At 33.4% G+C, this 19,163-nt stretch overlaps 1 protein-coding gene across 1 annotated transcript in view; it reads right to left on the bottom strand.

Moving 5' to 3' along the window:
- The window catches only part of SEMA3A (semaphorin 3A), a 207,798-nt gene that overhangs the window by 13,382 nt on the left and 175,253 nt on the right, over window positions 1-19,163 (bottom strand). Inside the window, exons 12-15 of the mRNA XM_080818971.1 lie at window positions 17,907-17,998; window positions 10,594-10,635; window positions 6,032-6,189; window positions 2,333-2,400 (exon numbers count right to left, since the gene is read on the bottom strand). Coding sequence (XP_080675097.1) covers window positions 2,333-2,400; window positions 6,032-6,189; window positions 10,594-10,635; window positions 17,907-17,998 — 360 coding nt within the window. The remainder of the gene's footprint in view (window positions 1-2,332; window positions 2,401-6,031; window positions 6,190-10,593; window positions 10,636-17,906; window positions 17,999-19,163) is intronic.

Consider the following 19,163-nt stretch of genomic DNA (forward strand, 5'->3'; position numbering starts at 1 on the left):
CAAGCAGATAAGGAATAAAGAAGCCTTCCAAAAGGGAATGTTTTATTTCTGCTGAACTTCTGAGACTATTTTACCGTTTCTTCCCATATATCATAAGCATCTAGGTAGCATTGTTTACACACACACACACACATACACACATACCCAGTAACACTGAACCACAGAAATTCCCTTTCTTTCCTATATTATTTTGACTGAAGTATCACAAGAAAAAATGATTCATGTTCACTTTACTTTCTATACTTAAGCAATTCTATATTCTCAAGCTTTCATCACTCTAACTTCATCAAAACAGAACTGCAAAATCTGAAGCACTTTCCAAAAGCCATTCGTTCAACAGTCAGCATTTATTTATACGCAGTCTTACTTTTTAAAAAATGTGCTTTTGGTCAGCTTTTCTTTGTATTATGTGTATGTCCATAATTCCAGCATATATATCATTTTCAAAAAATACCAAATGGGTCTATGAAGGAACTGGATTATTCAACAAATGGATATATCTACAGTAATTCGCCAGCAATCTTTAAAATATAGCATAGTATCCTACATGTAGTAGTATATAATCATTTTTTATTAGTTAATTGATTGGTCAATGATGTTTCTTAAGAAATCTATTTTTAAATATGGTTGTGTTAATAGCAGTGTATGCCTTAAGTCATTTTCACAATAAATAACAGATGCTATTTAGTTTAAATCTTTACTGAAAACCAAAAACAATAAGGGACGTATCTGTGCTGTAGCTTCAAATATTTAGATTCATTCAGTAAAAGTGTATTAAATATCTATAATATTCAAGATAATTACATCTGTTATAACCCTAGAAATATGAGTGAGCAAAATAGCAAAGTCTATATTGATATGGAGATTGAAGTCTGATCAGAAATGAGCTCTAATCATATTGTCCTGTTTTTTTTACTTGCAGTTTTTATCATTAGCTTCTCCATACCTAAGCAAAAAGATTCTTTAATATGACAAATTAAATTCATAATACTGCATTGCTTAAATGGTGCTGATCATAATTCAATATTTGTACATGAAATAGATTAATGCAAGACTAGTTAATGTTTGGTTGTCCAACTGAAATACACCATGTGAAAAATTTAAGGAGGGTATGTCAATAATGTACCCTACCTGCACAAACACAAAAAAAATCATGACATTTGCTCCAATTTAGTGGTATCCTTTTTCTTTATAATGAGAACAATAACAGACAGTAAAGTCCTTGGAAAGAAATTGTGCAAGCAAGATGGACCCCAAATATAGGCTCAATTTGTGGGTACCTATCTTCTGTTACTGGCATCCCCCAGACAGCCCTGTGAGTATTCATGAATCAGATACCAGCACGTACAGGATACACAACAGGGGGATCTGACTTCCAGAAGGTAGCTAGGTCTTGGAATGCATGTTGGGGTGTTATTTATGCAGTGTGTTTTCTTTCTTAACATTCATGAAATGTGAATATTGTATACCAGAAGTAGTGCATCAAATCCAAGTTAACTGATAAAAATATTAGACCTTCTTTTAAGATCAATGTAAGAGATACCAAAAAAGTTAATAAGGTAATTATGTTCAATTACATGTAACATATTTACATTTTGTATTTCAGCTATTTTTAACTATGAATTGTTCATTAGCTGTGATGTCATTGATATGTTTTCCCAGCAGAGGGAAGCACAACCTCATTATTGTTTTTGTAAAGGGTTGAAATGGGGGAGTGAGATACACTACCATTTTACCACATTTTAAAGGAAGTTTGGTTGATATTCCAGCATTAAGTACTGGATATCAATTAGGACTTGACATCTTGAAGGAAGCATAAAATGAAACAATCTAAATCCCCAGTTCAAGGGAATATCCTACTAGAAAATCAATGTGAAGATAGCAGAATTATCTTCTACTTGACTAGGATACCCAATAACAATACAAAAAGGCTGCATCATCACCATAATAATTTGAATGGCTTATTTTAAGACTACATTTTCTTCTTTAATATATTTAAATGAATATTTCTCTTGCCTGTTGCTCTCAAGTTGCTACTATATATGAAAGCATGTATTTAAACCTGGCTTCTTTTTGGTAATATGAGAAAAGTGAAATTTAAGCATTGTGAGGATCTAAAACTTGGATTTATCATATCTGCAATAAAAAAAGCAAAATTCACCGTTTAGTATTCTTTAGAATTTTCTTTCTTCTAAATTTCCTTTCTCTTCAGTTGCATCTCCTTAAGTATTCCAATACCACTGTGTGCCCTGCATGCATGTGTGGGTACACACTACTGCTTATGACTTACCCTGGTATTAGCAGGTTGAAAGATGAAAGTGTTGTAACTTACCGTGGTGTTGTAAGTCTGAACAGTGAGTGAGTGGGTCTCCATTTCTTATATCTTGTCGTCTTGTGCGTCTAAAACAATTACATTTAAAAGGTATTACTGCATTCTTATTCCATCTTCAAATTTGTCACAAGAATTAAGAAGAATCAAAAATCAAAGACACCAGGAGCTTACAGGAAGACATGCATCTGTATCTGACTAAAGAATTTTTTTTAAAGCAGCTCATTACACCTGTAGGAGAAGTCGTCTTTCAAAGTTATAACAGAAGACTCATGGGTTATGTACAACTGGATGCCAATCAGGAAGAATCTAACATCAGGAAACTCTAAAATTCTTAATATTTTAAATTCTGAGGAAAAAGCACAAAATACAGAATACCAACCCATTTCATCAATAACCCGAATTAAACTTCTTTCTTTTGTTCACTAATGAGAGAGTGAGCTTGAAAATTAAAATTGACATGATTGTTTTCTTTCTCTTAATACTTATACATAATTCCTTACATAGTCTTTTGTTAAATTTAAAAGTATTAATTCTATGAAATCTATTTTTTTTTAAGATTTTATTTATTTATTTATTTATTTATTTGTCAGAGAGCTAGCAAGAGTGGTGGAGAGGAGCAGAGGGAGAGGGAGAAGCAGACCCCCCGATAAGCAGGGAGCCCAATGCAGGACTCAATCCCAGAACACTGGGATCATGGCCTGAGTCGAAGGCAGATGCTTAACTGACTGAGCCACCCCGGCATCCCTATGAAATCCTATGAAATCTAGTTTTAAGTTACTTTTGAATTTTTCTTTTTGGTTGTTATATCAACCTTTCTTAAGGTTGATATAACTCGATCCTACGGCTTTGATCCTTTCATGATCCTACGGCTATGACTGCACACTGATTTACCTGTGAAATGAATAAAAGAAGAAGTGTGGTAACAAATATTGTGGAGCAAGTCTGCCTCCTGTCAGAGGAAGATGAGAGAAGGAGGACTCACCTCTAAGAAAAGCCAAATTTGCTATAAAAATCTAAAGAGATTTCTTCCTACATACTGCTGCTCAGATCATATTAGTTGCAACACATTTTGGGTGTCTTCTTTCTTTACTTTGTTGGTGGTTGCCTGGGAAGGAGGTTGTCTCTAGCTATCTCAGTGCAAGCAGGATGTGGAGATTGAGAAAGAGGCTAAAAATGGAGATTGGCTACATATAATAGAATAAAAAAGACTGGGGACACTTGCCCAACTGTTTTCTGTGTCAATGTTAATTAATATTGTCTTGCTGCAAAGTTAGTTACCACCCCTGAAAAGAGTTCTCACAAAGGCCATTGAGATTTGCAAACATGGAAATTGTTACTGTATTCATAAATTTAGAAGACTAAAGTATTTATAGATTTCTATTTGTAGAATTGGTGAGACTATCAAACAGATGTTGCACATTTCAAAATTGAGCCAACAAGGGAACTTGTGAAACACGAACCACAAAGCATTTGGGAAGGCATTTTTTACTGCCATTTAGGCTTTTGAAAAAAGCCATCACAAGGAATATATAAATTGTGAGGCCTGCCTCTAAACATCCTTTTCAAAGACACATGAAATTGGATTAAGTAAAATCTTCAAGGCACAACAAAAATGTGTTAATCATAATTCCTTCAGTCTGGAATTGTAGGTATGCAATAAACATATTTCAAATATATCATATACAGCTTTTTAACTTTTTATAGATGTAGTTATCTCATTTTTATCTTCTTTCTTGTTAAAAAAAAAGCTTAAAATTTGAATGAGTTATTGCTAATTTAGGTAATATCATATACTTTCATGTGGAATATCATATACTTTCACAGTACTCATTTTTAATTCAAGCATGAATTTTATGTTTTCCAATATTAAAAGTACCTACCTAGATCTGAGTGATATTAAGAACCATAGAAGTTCAACCTTAAATAATTTAATTTTATTGCTATAAAAACTGCATATTCCTATTTATTAAACTATCCATGGTTTCTTTACTGAGTAACACATTATCTCCACACTAAACTTTTGTTTCAGATTTAAACTTCTAGCAAAATCGGTTGGTTTATGGAAAAATATAAACATGTTATTTTAATTCTGAATGTTGAAGGCTTAAGGAAATTGCATTTATTAAATGGAATTAGCTACTACTACACTTACATTTAATATTAACAAGATAACTGTTTTAATCTGTATGGACTGATTATATATGAAAAATTTAAGTTGTACACGATTTAACACAGCCAATGTTAGCTGAAGTATGTAATCAAAAGATTTAAGTACATATTAGGGTTATTCCTTTCCCCTAGAATTTTTTCAAAACATGTTAAATGACCCAAATGTAGAACACAGCTTACTAGCAATGAAAAAAATCCACATCACAGCTTCTTGTAAAACATTAACTACAGTAAAAAATAAAACAAATTTTATTGCTCCTAAAATGCAGTGGACCTTGATAACTCTGATTTCTATTTTATGTTTCAAAAGGCTGATGTGCATACTGTTAATCTTTGGGTTTATATTAGCAAGATATTGTGTATTACTTTCATTGCTTGTTTCTGAAATACTAGTAAATATCTACAGAGAAAGGTAGCCATATGTTTGCTGTAGAGAGTATGTTGAGGTGAATATTTTGTCAGATTAAGAAAGTGTTTTTATTTTTTGAAGCGTAAGTAAACCCAGTTTGTATACAACTTTTAAGATGTGTCTGAGAGTTCCCTGAAGGATAACAGTACTCCTCGACAGTACTGTATCAAATAATCAAATGCCTGTTCCTAATGCCCACAATCTCCTAGACAGCAATGTATTGCTGTTTTATCTCAACATATTATTTTAGATAGCTTCTAGGCATATCTTAGCAACTTTTAAGCATGTCTAAAAAAGATGCTTTTAAGTATTATGAATATGCTTAAAATATTTGTGTAATATATACAAAGATTAACAAATAGGTATTTCATCATGTGGTTTTATATTTCAAGTTCAAACACTACAAACACAAGATGATACTATGGTAATACAGTGGTCTTTAAATTTGGGGGGTCAAATAAATATATATTTTGGGTCAAATAAAGATATAATATGATGCTAGTTAGTCAGCATTATACAAAAAATGTAGTATCTTTAAAAATTGCAAATATTTTTCTTGACTTTTTATAATTGAATCCCTGTATACTATCTAAGACTCTAAAAGTAAATAAATTACTTTCTTTGCAAATTTTCCATTCATCCAATGACATAAATTGCCTTATTAAAATTTAAAACCAGGATAGAATGTTGCTGGATAGAAAAAGAAGAGCATTTTTGGAGAGAAAAGCATTTTGGTCAAAAGGCACATGGCCCGGTTTAGATTCTGTTTCTGACTTTCTCTGTGGCTTTGGCCCTCATTTCTCCCCCTGTGTAAAATGAAGTTGGAAAACTTTATAATTTCCGAGTGTAAACATTCAAGGACATTACTGTAATGTTTTAGATTTCCCTCAGTAATTTATTAAAACCATTTGTTCCATTATATTTGGTACCCAACTATAATTATACATGTTTTTCTGATTGTTTCGACTATTTAAGAGAAAGGAAAAAACCCCCAAACCCCTTTAAACCACTTTTCATTCATCAGAAAAAGGTGATGTACTTATATTAAGAAAGCTGTTTAAAAACAGATTCAAGTAAGATAAATAGCAAACATTTGTATTTACTTTTGGTATTTCTCCTACCTCTTTGCGGTGGGAAAATAGCGAGAGCATGAAGAGCCATCCCAGGCACAGTAAGGGTCTCGGGCGAGGCAGCACTCTGCGCAGGCTTTCCCATAAATATCGCAGCGGTGTAACGGGAGCTGAGCGACCCCCGTGGTAGAACCGATATATAGTTGTTGCTGTGGGAAAAGTTTACTATTATGTCAAAACAATCCTGTTTTGTTTTGTTTTTTTTTTAATCTTTTCTCTAAAAAAGGGTTACTTATACAGAACACATCAAAAATAAATTTATGCTAGTGGGTTCAAAAAAATCCCATTATTGGCAGTTTTGTCAAAAGCCTGTCAGATCATATGAACATTTAAAAAGACCAAGAGCAACATCTAAATATTTGACTAAAACAAGTGTATTTTAAAATATAAAACCAAGGGAAGACAGTCAAGGTTATATATCAGTTATATCTCAATAAAGATAAAAATTTAAATAAAAGAAGACATGAGTAATATAATTTTCAAATCTTCAAGGTTTTTGTTCTTGGAAAGCTTTCTTTCTTTTTTAAAAAAAAAACAACTTCTCTGTTGTTTTTAATTTTGATTAATCAGCAAATCTATATTGCCATGTATTCTCTTGGTCTTGAAGCAGGGATCATTTGCATTTGACTCATGGGTGCCTTGTATCATTGCCTGTGATATAGTCTGCCCTCCTGTAAGTCCTCCAGAGGATAGCTTTGGTGCTCGCATTTTAAATTTCACTCAACATCAACTGTCTTGCCCTTGCACTACTTTCAGGAAGATTACTTTAAACCAAACTACTAAACTGCTTTTCATTTGAAAGATCATCAAGTGGGGAAATGTACACTCTGGCTGGTGCAGTAGACTTGAACACAAAACTTGGCTGTTGTGGAAAAGTGCTACGTTGGCCATCAAGGTACCTGGATTCCAAATCTTGCCCTGTATTAATTCTCTGTGTCATCTTGAGCCATTCTCCTAATTTTTCTAAGACTTCGCTTCCTTAGTCACAAAATGAGCATGTTTAACCAGATCTTTAAAGTATGTATTCAGATAAAATGTTCTACAATGCCATTATACTCAATGAATTTGCAGTTACCAAATGAGGTAGAATATGGGGGGAGAAACTCTGTGGCAGCAACCAAACCAGGATTTCAGTACAGTTTTAAAAATGCTTTTTACGGTTTAGCCAATGTAGCATTTGAGCAATTGCAAATACATGTAAATACAAGATAAAATATAAATAAAACTGTTTTGTAATTTCTCCACATTTTGCTGTAATTAGTATCATAGCTCCTTTTCTTGTACTAAAGGACTGAATGACTATAGTAAGCCTTAAATAAAAGTTGAATAAATACTGAACCATGTACTGGTACACACGGAAAAGACTTCAAAATTGTATTTTAATTTCTCTACAATGTAAATGAAAAAGAAGTTGTAGAAAAGCTAGTATTTGAAACATGGTGTGCTCTTTTAATATTACAAATTGCCTGAAAGCAATGAATATAATTAAAATTACATTTACAAATAACTTTCAAAGATGAACTACATATATAAACAGAAATTGAAGATTGATGTATCTATTAGAATTTATGAAATTAATGAGGTTATAAGTATTTAAACACAAAATAATTCTGTGTTTAAAGCTAACCAGCTAACATATCTTAATAAAAGAACAGGAAATAAGGGAGAAAACGTAATACAGTAAAAGTAAGCCATTGTTAAAACAGTTACCTTGATAACTATTACCCTGATTCATATTGCTTATTGCATTTCAGTAGTAAAGACTATTTATATCAATATTCTAGTTGAGTAGTAAACAGAATATATACTATGGATGTTCAATCTCTTAATATATTCATCTTTTATTATGAACCAAAAGATCCTATGAACCATGGCAAATTAAAAAAGCAGTAGTTGAGTCCTTGGGAGGAAAAGATGAGTATTGTTAAGCTCTCTGTCGAGAGAAAATTTTTTTGATTTGTATTTCTCTTAATGCTTCCACAGAACCAGAATGTGGTAACAGTTAGCTGTGATTTGAAAAATATTAGTAAAGAACTATTGGAAGGAACTTTTTCCCCCTCCTATCCTTTCTCTCTTTCAAAATCATATTTAAAAAAAAAGAAAAAGAAAAAAAAAAGCTTAGTTTGTACTGAAGGCGGGCAATCACAATGCAATAAAAAATAAAATAAATGTGACATCTTTTTAAAATTTTTTTTGTTTGTTTGTTTCTTTTTCAAAGAGAGAGAGAGGGAGAGAGACGGACAGCATAAGCAGGGGGAGGGGCAGAGGGAGAAACAGGCTCCCTGCTCAGGGACTTGATCCCAGCACCCCAGGATCATGACCAGAGCTGAAGGCAGACATTTAACCAACTGAGACACCCAGGTGCCCGACATGAGACATTTAAACAAATAAGTTAAAATGGGGTAGCCTTATCCACAAGCATGGTTGGCATTGGTGAATATGGACTTGTGGAACCCCATATTGTGGTCAGAACTATTTAAAAAACTACTGATCAAGTCGGTCACACCAAATCAAAAGATCTCTAGGACTGGCCAATAACTTAAGAAGCATAAGCAAAATTCATACTTATAAATTTTTAAGAATATGAAATTTTAGTTGGGAAGGAGTTATTACCTAAATAACAGTATCTAAATCTGTCATATTCCTTTAAGGAGGAAACCAGAGAAATTAACATGGGAATTAAAAACCAAAAATAGGGCAACCAAAATTACTGGCGACGAAAACTTAAAAGTGTGATAAAATGCCCCAAATTAAATACAACTATTCTAGTTTTCATTTTATAATTATTCTTCAGTACTACTAAAGAATTGCAAAACTAATTATGCCATCTAGAAGAAATATAGGGGAGGCTTGCAGGCACCATTGAACATAATCCAGTCCCTAGCAAGTAACCTGATGTGCTTTTTCTGCCCAATTTAACATCACCACAGGCTTTCTCACTATCCTCCTTAACAAGTTTCGGGTCATAAGCAGGCGATGAGTCCATTTATCCAGAAAATTAGTTGCAACACTATTTGACCCTCTTGAAACTACTGCCTCACTTTTAAAATTTCCATGAGCATGAGTAAAACTGATTCAGATCTAAATGAAATCAAACTGCCATTAACAGAAAATGAAGGCTAGGAATACTTCTCTTGTATCATGGTATTTTAAATTGATGAACTGTTTCTGGTATTTTGGGTGTTTTCTCTGTGTGTGTGTGTGTGTGTGTGTGTGTGTGAAACATGTTACATTTAATAGGCAATTCTTAAAGTACTTAAAAATACTTAAACAAAAAGAAAATTTTTTATAAAACTATATATAACATAATTAAGAATGGCAATGAAACCAAGCAGAGAATAAATAAATAATTTAAAAAATCATTAAAGGAAAGAATATCCCAGTCTAGCTTCCTTTCTGGAAATCCCCGGATTTCCTTGCCAACATTTGACAATTTTTAGATTACAAGAACAGGTGAACACATACTTATGAAGTGTAAGATAACAGTATCAGGGTCAATAGTATCTGTACTCTGAGTTTCTCTAAATATCTTAGAGATTATCAATCTATTTTGATATGTAAGTGTGGAAAGGATATACACTGAGTATATAAAATACTGGCACAGTATTTTAGTGTCGTGTACAGGGATAAAACATGTAAACAATTCAGCAATAAGATTAGCCAAATGATTTTCATATTTAACAGTTTTTGGAATGGTCAGTGAAGGGCTTCCTACTCCATTCTGGCTTTTTCTTCTAGGTTATCTAATAATTAATTTCAACTCTGTATCCAAGCCTTTTTTTTTTTTTTTTTTGAGTTACCACTGATACACTGAATAGAAAGGCTATGTAACATTTATGGGGAACAGATAACTTATTAAAAGTTAAAATTTTATTTGTTTTGTACATATAATTTAACATTTAGAAATCACTTGTGTTTCTTAAGTGTCTTGCCAAAGCATTCATTCAATGTGAATGCAAAGCCTATTAACACGCTGCCCTTAACGTTTGAATTCATGGAGTTTAATAACTTATCACTAGCAGTGACTATTTTGCTGTTTTCCTTTTATATGCAGCCAAGCTAAATGTTTTCTCTAGTACACAATACTACTGAAAAAGCAAAGTTAACTTTTGAATCAAGATCCTCCAAACATATACAGCTCAGTGCAAAATTTTATTAGCTCATAAAATAAATATTGTTTATTCATGCAAATTAAATTAAACAATAAACTTATTTATATTCTCAAATATACACCAATGCTATTTTTAAGGATAGATGAAAATAATTACTAAGCAAAATTTTACAATGACCCAAAAAAGAAATGCTATAAATGAAAATTTACAACCAACAATGATCTAAGAAATATATTTATAGGAATGTCAGATTGGTCAAAAACAGAGGGCAATGAAAAGGATCTTTAATTTTCATTCTACTTAGCTTATTCTAAGAATGTTCTTTCTTTTTGGGGTGGGAGACTACCGTTAATGAAGCTGTAAAATCTGATGAATCATAACTATGTTTATCTAACTGAAACAGAAAATTAACAAAATGACTGTAATACATAATGATAGTACCTGCTTGGTGGAAAGCTCCATTGCTGAAATAGTAGTTGGCTCCTAAAGAAGAAAAAGAAAATGTGAACTGTTCGGTCAATTAGAAAAGTCAGTCATTAATATTAATTAACATAGAATACCAACATAAGCTTTCAGAGAGTTAACTTCAATGCCTACAAGAAACAATGTGATTGGGAAATAAGATACATGAAGGAACGTGCATGCATGAGTATTGAAGATGTGGAACAGACAACAGGAGGATACTAACGTCTTCCAGTCAAAGACATACATATCTGTAGTTGATCAAGTTGGGTTATTGCTCATGGCAGTAAGGGAGACCATGAGACTGCGTAGCAAAAGAGTCTTGGAAAGAACACATAGATTTTGGGCCTGTGTTGGTTGATTTGAGAGAGGGTTCAAGGAAGTGGTGTTTGCTCCGCATGGGATGTCGAAGAAAGCAGAGGTCATTCTATGATTACGTCTCTTCATACATCTTATTTAGGAGGAGGGAAGAGCAAAATGAGGCTAAAGTAATAGTTGGTAAAGAAGTAGCCATTAGTTAGAGGCAGGACAGGGGGATATTTGGTCATTTTTTGGTGGTTTGGACAATGTTTATGGTCTTGTCTGTTTTCAGACAGGATTACAGAATGGTCTTGCTTTTTTCTTGATTCCTCATGGTCACAGAATAGCCTTGCCTGATGCTGGTGTTCTGTGAGAACTTGCATGCTTACATGGAGAACACTGGGCTGTGAGTGCCAGGCCAGCTCCCAATAACACCAATGACAAGTTGATAGTATTAGGCTAGTTTCCAGCTGTCAAGGACGGTGAGAGCTCAGAGTAGGATGAGATTACCTTATTATCAAAATGATGGTTTAATGTGCAAAGGCCTACACTACACGTTTTTGCCAGAGTACATGATCTCTTCAATTTCTATCAACAGGCTATCTAGAGATAATAACTAGGGAAGTAATAACCACCAATATATTTCAATGAGTGTTCTGCTGAAGCCCATCATGAGCATATATAGTTTGAATAAATAAATACCATTCTTTGATTAACTTAGACTACCAAAAGGCTATTCACCTGAACACATTGCCTTATATTCTCTCAGATTTACTTTCATTGAACTGTGCTCCATTGTATCCTTCACCAGTGACATACTAAATACTAAGAAGGAGACTGCTTGAGGGTTTCAGAGGTGGCTAATGAGAAAGAGGCTTAGGTGGGAAGAAGAATCTTAGAAGGCCTCACTGTGTAGGTGACTATAGCTGAGCCCTGAACAAAGTGTGAAGAGCTGGATTCTGAAGCCAAACTGTATAGATTCAAATGCAAACCTGGCCACAAGTGTGATAGTAGGGGAGGTATGTAACCTCTCTGTAATTCACTTTTCTTATCTTAAAAATGAGTATGATGGGATCTTCCCTGTAGGACTGATGAAAAGACTAAATGAGTTCATAAAGGCAAAGTACTTTACAAATGTGCTTGGCACAGAGTGTTTATTCAAATCTCTGTCTCTCTTTGTCTCTCTTTGTCTCTCTCTCTCACACACACACACAACCCCCATATCTTTTACTTGCTTTAGCTTTTCTTTCTAGTGCTTATCACTACCTGAAAATACACACATACATACTGTATTAATGGGTATATATAATATATATAATAACATATATATGATATAAATATAACATTTATCTTGTGTTTTGTGAGTTTCCCCTTATACCCCGAAGCAGTTTCTGAGGTAAGTTCTTATCTGCAGGTAGGGAGCAGGAGTAAGGAATGAAGGATTGACAGGAAGGAGAAAAAGTAAAGAAAAAAAAAAGATTGTTATGGAAGTCACCATGAGAGAAAATCTGAAGATAGTACACAGTGACTCTCAAAATTGTTCACTGAGATTTACACCAAGAAAAGTATTTATTCATTCCATTACTCACTGGATGCCCACAGGAGTGTTAAAGCTCCCACATCTCCAGCTGGAACTCCTGTCCTTTTGCCTGCTGTCAGAGAAGTCCTGGGACATACAGTGAGGCTGACAGGATGTAAGGAGGGGCAGCAGAGGCATCTCATATTTTTTCTTTCCTGTTTGTCCCCATAAGTCACCCCCCCCAAGCCCCCACCACACACACACACACACACACACACACACACACACACACTCTCTCTCTCTCTCTCTCTCTAATTTAGGAAAGGGATGTTTGGCTGTTCAGTCACTGCTATATATTCCTAGCACCTGAGATTGTTTCTGGTATTTATAAATTCTCAAAAAATCTGTTAAATGAATGAGTGAATTAAAGATAAATGAATGTTCTGCCAAGTTTTCCTTTCCTCTCCTATCTCTTCCACTTTCCCCATTGCATTCTGTTCCTTCCTCTTAATTTGTCTGAGATAAAGGCAGTCATCTTTTAAAATGATCTTTCCTTAATCTTTTCAGTTCAGCTGAAATTCCTTTGAAAATAATCTGAGGATTCTATACTCACTGTCTTTACTTATTCATATCCCATTCAACGCCATTCATTCCTCAGCCCACTGAGGCTAGCCCCTCCCCTAGAGAGGTGGCCTATGAATCTCAGAAGCAGAAATCACTAATGAACTGTATTGGTGAATGAAGACTTTTATTCTATATTTATTATTACTGGACTTCTCTGTTTTATATGGCATGACTGACTACTCATTTCTTTTGACTGCTTCCTCTATTAAATTTCATTATGCCTTGGAACTCTTTTTTTTTTTTTTTTGAGATTTTATTTATTTCTTTGTCAGAGAGAGAAAGAGAGTGCACAAGCAGGGGGAGGGTCAAGAGGCAGAGGGACAAGCAAGCTCCCCACTGAGAAGGGAGCCTGATGTGGGACTCAATCCCAGGATCCTGGGATCAAGACCTGGGCTGAAGGCAGAAGCTTAATCGAGAGAGCCACCCAGGTGCCTCTGATTTCAACATTCTTAAATTAAGATCCTAGAATTTCTTAATTAAAAGAAAATTATTTATTTTTTGGACCAGGAAATTAGTAGCAGTTTGGAATAGGATGTGCTATTTGCTGCCTGCCGTTGAATTTTAATAGACAATATATTAAGATGACATTCATTTAAATAAGCTATATTTCTTTCTGAGAAATAGCTGGTGGTGAATACGACTTCCATTTAAAACAGATGTAGCTTCATAAGCATTTTTTCATGAAACTGGTTTCAATTGCAAAGTTAATTGGTGTTCAAGTAAAAATGAAATTAAAAACTTAGCATCTTTTCAAGATTTTCTATGACTCTAATTTACCATTTTTTTTTCAGATATTTTAATCCAGTCCTTATTAAACTTTCGTGCTTGCAGAGCTTTTCAACCTGCTGATCCCAGGAGAATCTGACATAACTCCCTGGATGCTAAAGCACGCGGGCGCTCCTTTAGAATGAGTTAATAGACTAGGTTTTGGAAAGCATCAATTATGTTTTACATTTGAATGAAAATTAAACTCTTTCATTTGTTAGCTCAGCTGTTCATGGAATATTGCATAAATTGAGTTTAAAATGCATGCGTTATCAATGGAACTGCCTTGCCATCCTTTGCAGTCAATAGGACTATAAATAAAATCCATTGTACTAAATGCACGGCAACTTGATGTAACACTCCACTGTCTCAAAAGTAAAATTTTCCTTGGACTGGAAAGAAGACCCCATCATAAGGTAATAATACCTTACTACTAATATTAACTTACTAGTACAATTAATTTGTAAAAAACTTTAAAAATTTAAGGAATTAAGAAACTGAGGCTCAACTGACTTTAATCAAGTTGTTCAGAATCACTAGTAAATATGATCCAAATACAGATTTATGATTACAAGTAATACATGGAATTAGGTTTGTGTCTTGGTACTTCACTACCATTTCAATACCATTTTGAATATGTAATGGCAATTTAAAATCATTTCCTATACCAACGCCAATTTTATTTCACATTTTATTACCTATTAAAATTTTATTCTAAAATGGAAATTTCTGTTACTGAGGAATATTTTTCTTTCTATACTCTGATTGGGATTTGATTTCACCCAGAATAAAAAAGTCTCTTGGATGTAACTGAAACCAATGGAATGTTCTGTGATTAGCCAGGGTGTTTTCCTAAAACCAACCTCAAGATGGCAATGGACATAGTACCGGCTTTAATTCAGGTTTTTATATGAAGCTTGGTTTATTCAGCCTAGCAAGGACACGTACTGAGCATGGTCTCCCGGAGATGATATTTTGGTAAAATTAACTTGTTGGTTGACATTAAACTCCAAGAGTATCAGATACTACAATGACTCTAAATCTGTTCCTTGTCTATTTATATTGTCAAAATACTGTTATGCTCAGGTTAATACTTTTTAATTTTATTTTATGTTAAATGGAATGACATGCAAGGTTCAAATAGAAATACAGAAACTGTAACATTTCTCTGCTTATTTCACTGTATGTAGCAATCGCTTTAATGTGTTGTGTTTTTTTCCCTCCCACTACAAAATTAAACAAAGTTTGACAGTGAAATATTCCAATTGCTAGACCACAATATATGTATGAACTCTGCCTGATAGAATAGAATGTTAAAAGTAAATATTTCTCTAAACTCTGCCCAAATATGTTTTGTCTACTTCAGTGCCAGAGAAATAATAATGACAATAATGCATAACAGAGAATATGGGAGAGAACTGGAACATTTATCTATGGAAGGAGATACGTCCCAGGTTGCAAACTATCTTTTTATAAAAGCATAAATTCACCAAAAAAACCCCACTTGTCTACCAGCACAATATCACCTGTTTGTACTTAATTGTAGGAGAATGATCAATAACCTTTCTCATGATATCTTAAAAACCACAAAAAATGTCATTCCAATAGTTATCATAGGCTTAATTCAGTTGTGTATTTCTCTGGAAACTGCAAAATATTAACAAAATCTAATAGATATTAAATATTTTGCTTGTGAGATTGCTGGCTTTCAACCTCTCAAGATTTTGTTGTCATTTGCTAGATTACCTTAAATTCATATCTTTTTAAACTAGAATTTTTATTAACGTACTAAAGAACATGGCTAAGGTGTGAACGATAAACTCAAAATCCTAGAGACACAAGGAATTAAATATAAACAACTGAAGGGAAATACACAACAGTAACATGACAAATATAAAGTTAAAGAGAGTCTGGATATAAATAAGACATTTTTAAGTTATCAAAATATTTCACAATATCTCCTGTAACTTCACTTGTAACAGTGATAGGAACATAAATTTCTAAATAGATAGAGTTGGTAATTTTTTTTTCTTTCTACTAGAGATTACTATGGGATATAATCAGCAGGATAACTTGTTGCTGTTCTCAGTTTGTTTTCCACATATTCTAGCACCTCACTTTAAGTATGGCCTTTCTGAGGAAGACCATAAACTCTTTAATTTCTCATATTTCAATTTTTCATCAATACTGATTCCTTTATTCATTTAATGGATGTTGGATGAAAAACTTTTAGGCTGTGGAGACAACAATGAACAAAGACAGCAATTTACTTTTTCGCCCCTCAGTGTCCGTGATGTGTTTGCTAAATCTAGATGGACTCTATATTGTTAAACACAGTCCTATAAGATAGTTGTATTTTTTAATTTGTTGGCTAAAGTATCAATGTGTAAATACTGAAATGGGACTTGGTGAACAACAGTGATTAGTTATTACTCTATACTAGACATAAAATAAGGCCAAAGTACATGATTCTAAAAAATCAGAATAGAATTATAATGATTTTTATGCTTTTGAAGACTTAAACCAAGGGTTAACAGAAAACTCCACTGGAAATGCGGCTTACTTTCAGTGTAGCTAAGCTAAAACAATAAAACTGTATTGATAAAATTTGAGATAGTACCTGACACTGTCCTGGATGTTTTATGTAAATGTCTAATTTTTCTAGCTAGAAAAGTGTAATACCTACTTCATAAGGAAGTAATTACCTTGTAATTACTTCCAAGTAAACCAAGTAATACCTACTTCCTTGTGAAGTAGGTATTACACTTGCTGTTTCACTGATGGGGAAGCTCAAAGAGATCATATAAGTATTCCAAAAAATGCTATTTAGATGTGACTAAGAGCCTAAACTCTTTCCACCAGAACACTGTTTTAGTTGTTATTACAAAATACCTATGTGCTGATTGACCAGTTATCTGTTTCAGTGCCAGTCATAATTTTAATTGTATGAGTATATATTAGGAGCTTGCCATTTCTACTTCATTTTTTTCTTCAAAATATTCCTGAATAGTGAGCAAGAACCTAACTAGGTTAAAAAAATTGTCTAGAAATATGGGGCTAAGAAAAGTCTTAGGAAGTCTTTGCTCCCAATTAAAATATTTAATCAACTGAAAAATTTAATCCAGCAGCTTTGTTTTACAGATACAGTATGTGGGACACCTGGGGACTAAAATGAGATAATTCTGAGTTGTGAGATTAGATCCAATGTTTTCTTACTTTCTGCCTATTCTTCTAATTCCAGTTTATTCTACTGTTATAAATGTTTCATATGTTTGCACTACTCTTTTAATAAAAGTTGAAGTAACACCTTTTATGGACACTATTTCCCTGTCATATCTCATAAATAATTTATATCAAGGTATATTTCAATTGAAACTCTTCCTATTAGCTAGCTATCTAAAAGAAACAACAGACATTGTAGTATGTGTGATATTACTTTGGTTCTCCTCTCTCACTTCAACCCATATCCTGCTGCCTCTACCCCCAATACCATACAAATTTACCTGGGCTCTCTGTGATTCTGGACAAAGGAACAAATATCCATATATTTCTTAAGTGTGTAGAGTAGGAACCCATAACATTATTTGGCACCAGTGATATAAAAACCTCAATTTTGGGGGGGTAACAAATGATTTAAGAAAATATAATAAAACAATTCATGAATAAGCCAAAAAATGACTGAAATGTCTTCATTTCCCTGTCATTCTGATATCATTCCTTTAATATATTCATGGACGTTACCTCTCATTCCAGTTGTATCATAATGCATGAGAGAGGAGATTTGGGGGTGGGGAGCAACATGAGTTTATTCATTGAGGTAACTTATATAAATATAAAATGTAAATCATATATTTTATTATTGAGAAAACAAAATATGAGCCAAGAATATATTTCTTTACATTTTTAGATTTAACTAGCATTGAAAGTTTCAAGGTTTATTTTGACTAGTGTCTGGCTTTCTAATTGACAAGCTAATTAGAAGGGTATGCTAGACTCCTTGTCCATACCAAGTTCAGTGTGCAGCTGTCCTGGGGGAAAGACATACAAGTGAACTTGTTGACACTTGAAATTAAGCAGCACTCACCCGAAAAACTGTCATTTCTTCCAGCAGAACTTCTTCTAAATCATGCCAAGTCTCCTTAGGAATTGAAACTACTTTAAGAACAGTCCCAACATCTTTGAAAGAAAGTAGAGGGGGAGAACACAATTTAAATAGATCTGAACAAAGGATAGCATTAATAAATGGTATCGGTATTTGACCCCAGACTTCCTTTTATTTTTTTTGTTATAGCAGTAGTAAAGTACATATTCAAATGCATTTCGTGCAACTAGATAAACTACAAACATAGCTGTGGAATAAAAAATAATTGAATTTTTAGAAATATATGAAGCATGGAAGATGGCTTAATCCTGAACTTGCAAAATTAAAAAAAATATATGTAATAATCACTAGGTTGAACAAATTGTGTTTAAAAAATATTTTAATCTCCATTATCAGGTATCTCAGAAAAAAAAAAGATAATCCTAATTTGATATGACAGGTTTGTTGTGAAATCGGGGACTCCTTGTGATGACTTAATGCAGTTGCAAAATGCAAGGAATGTTGTCAAGCAACAGTAGTTGGAGCTTCCGAGCCTCGCTGCTCATCCTCCTGCCACCTGGAAGCCTTTAGTACTTACAGGCCCCTAAAGACAGCTCAATGACCATTAAGTGATGAATGACAATAACTTGATTTCCCAAAATAAACACCTTGGATTACTTTTTCCGGTGGTTTTTCAATAACGGTTAAGCAGGTTTGGCTAACAAACTGGTTTGATTAATGTCTTGAGTAATCAGTTTTAGAGTACTAAAGAAATGTAAAATTCAGGCATAAATAATAAATTGGAAACATTGTATAGGGATTTAAAGCATTGTTTACCCTAATTTTCACTGTGAAAAGAGACAAAATGTTTTAAGGAAAAGAGCTGCTGCTTTTACTCTAAGTTGTGTTAAGGGGATACATTTTTTTCCCAATATTTACAGGTATGTTCCTATTCCTTGATAGAATAAAAAACAGGATCTTATTAAAATTAAAAAAAAAATGGACCCTTAACATTTCAACATTCCAGTTCTGATCAGCTGAACAATTATTTTTAGCTTCAGCTGGCTCATTTTAGTCCAGTTTAACTGAATCATTATTTGAAAAGAGAATCATACATCAGAAAAATAATTTAATGTATTCATTGAATAACCACTGATAACCATTTTCAGGGGATCAATATGATGTGTTTTGTGAGATCAAGATAAGTAGCTAGTGAAAAAAAGAAGGAAAATTTGCTAGCGTGTCCCTTGTAAAGTGAAA

The sequence above is a fragment of the Martes martes genome, assembly GCF_963455335.1.
Source record: "Martes martes genome assembly, chromosome: 11".
Lineage (NCBI taxonomy): Eukaryota > Metazoa > Chordata > Mammalia > Carnivora > Mustelidae > Martes > Martes martes.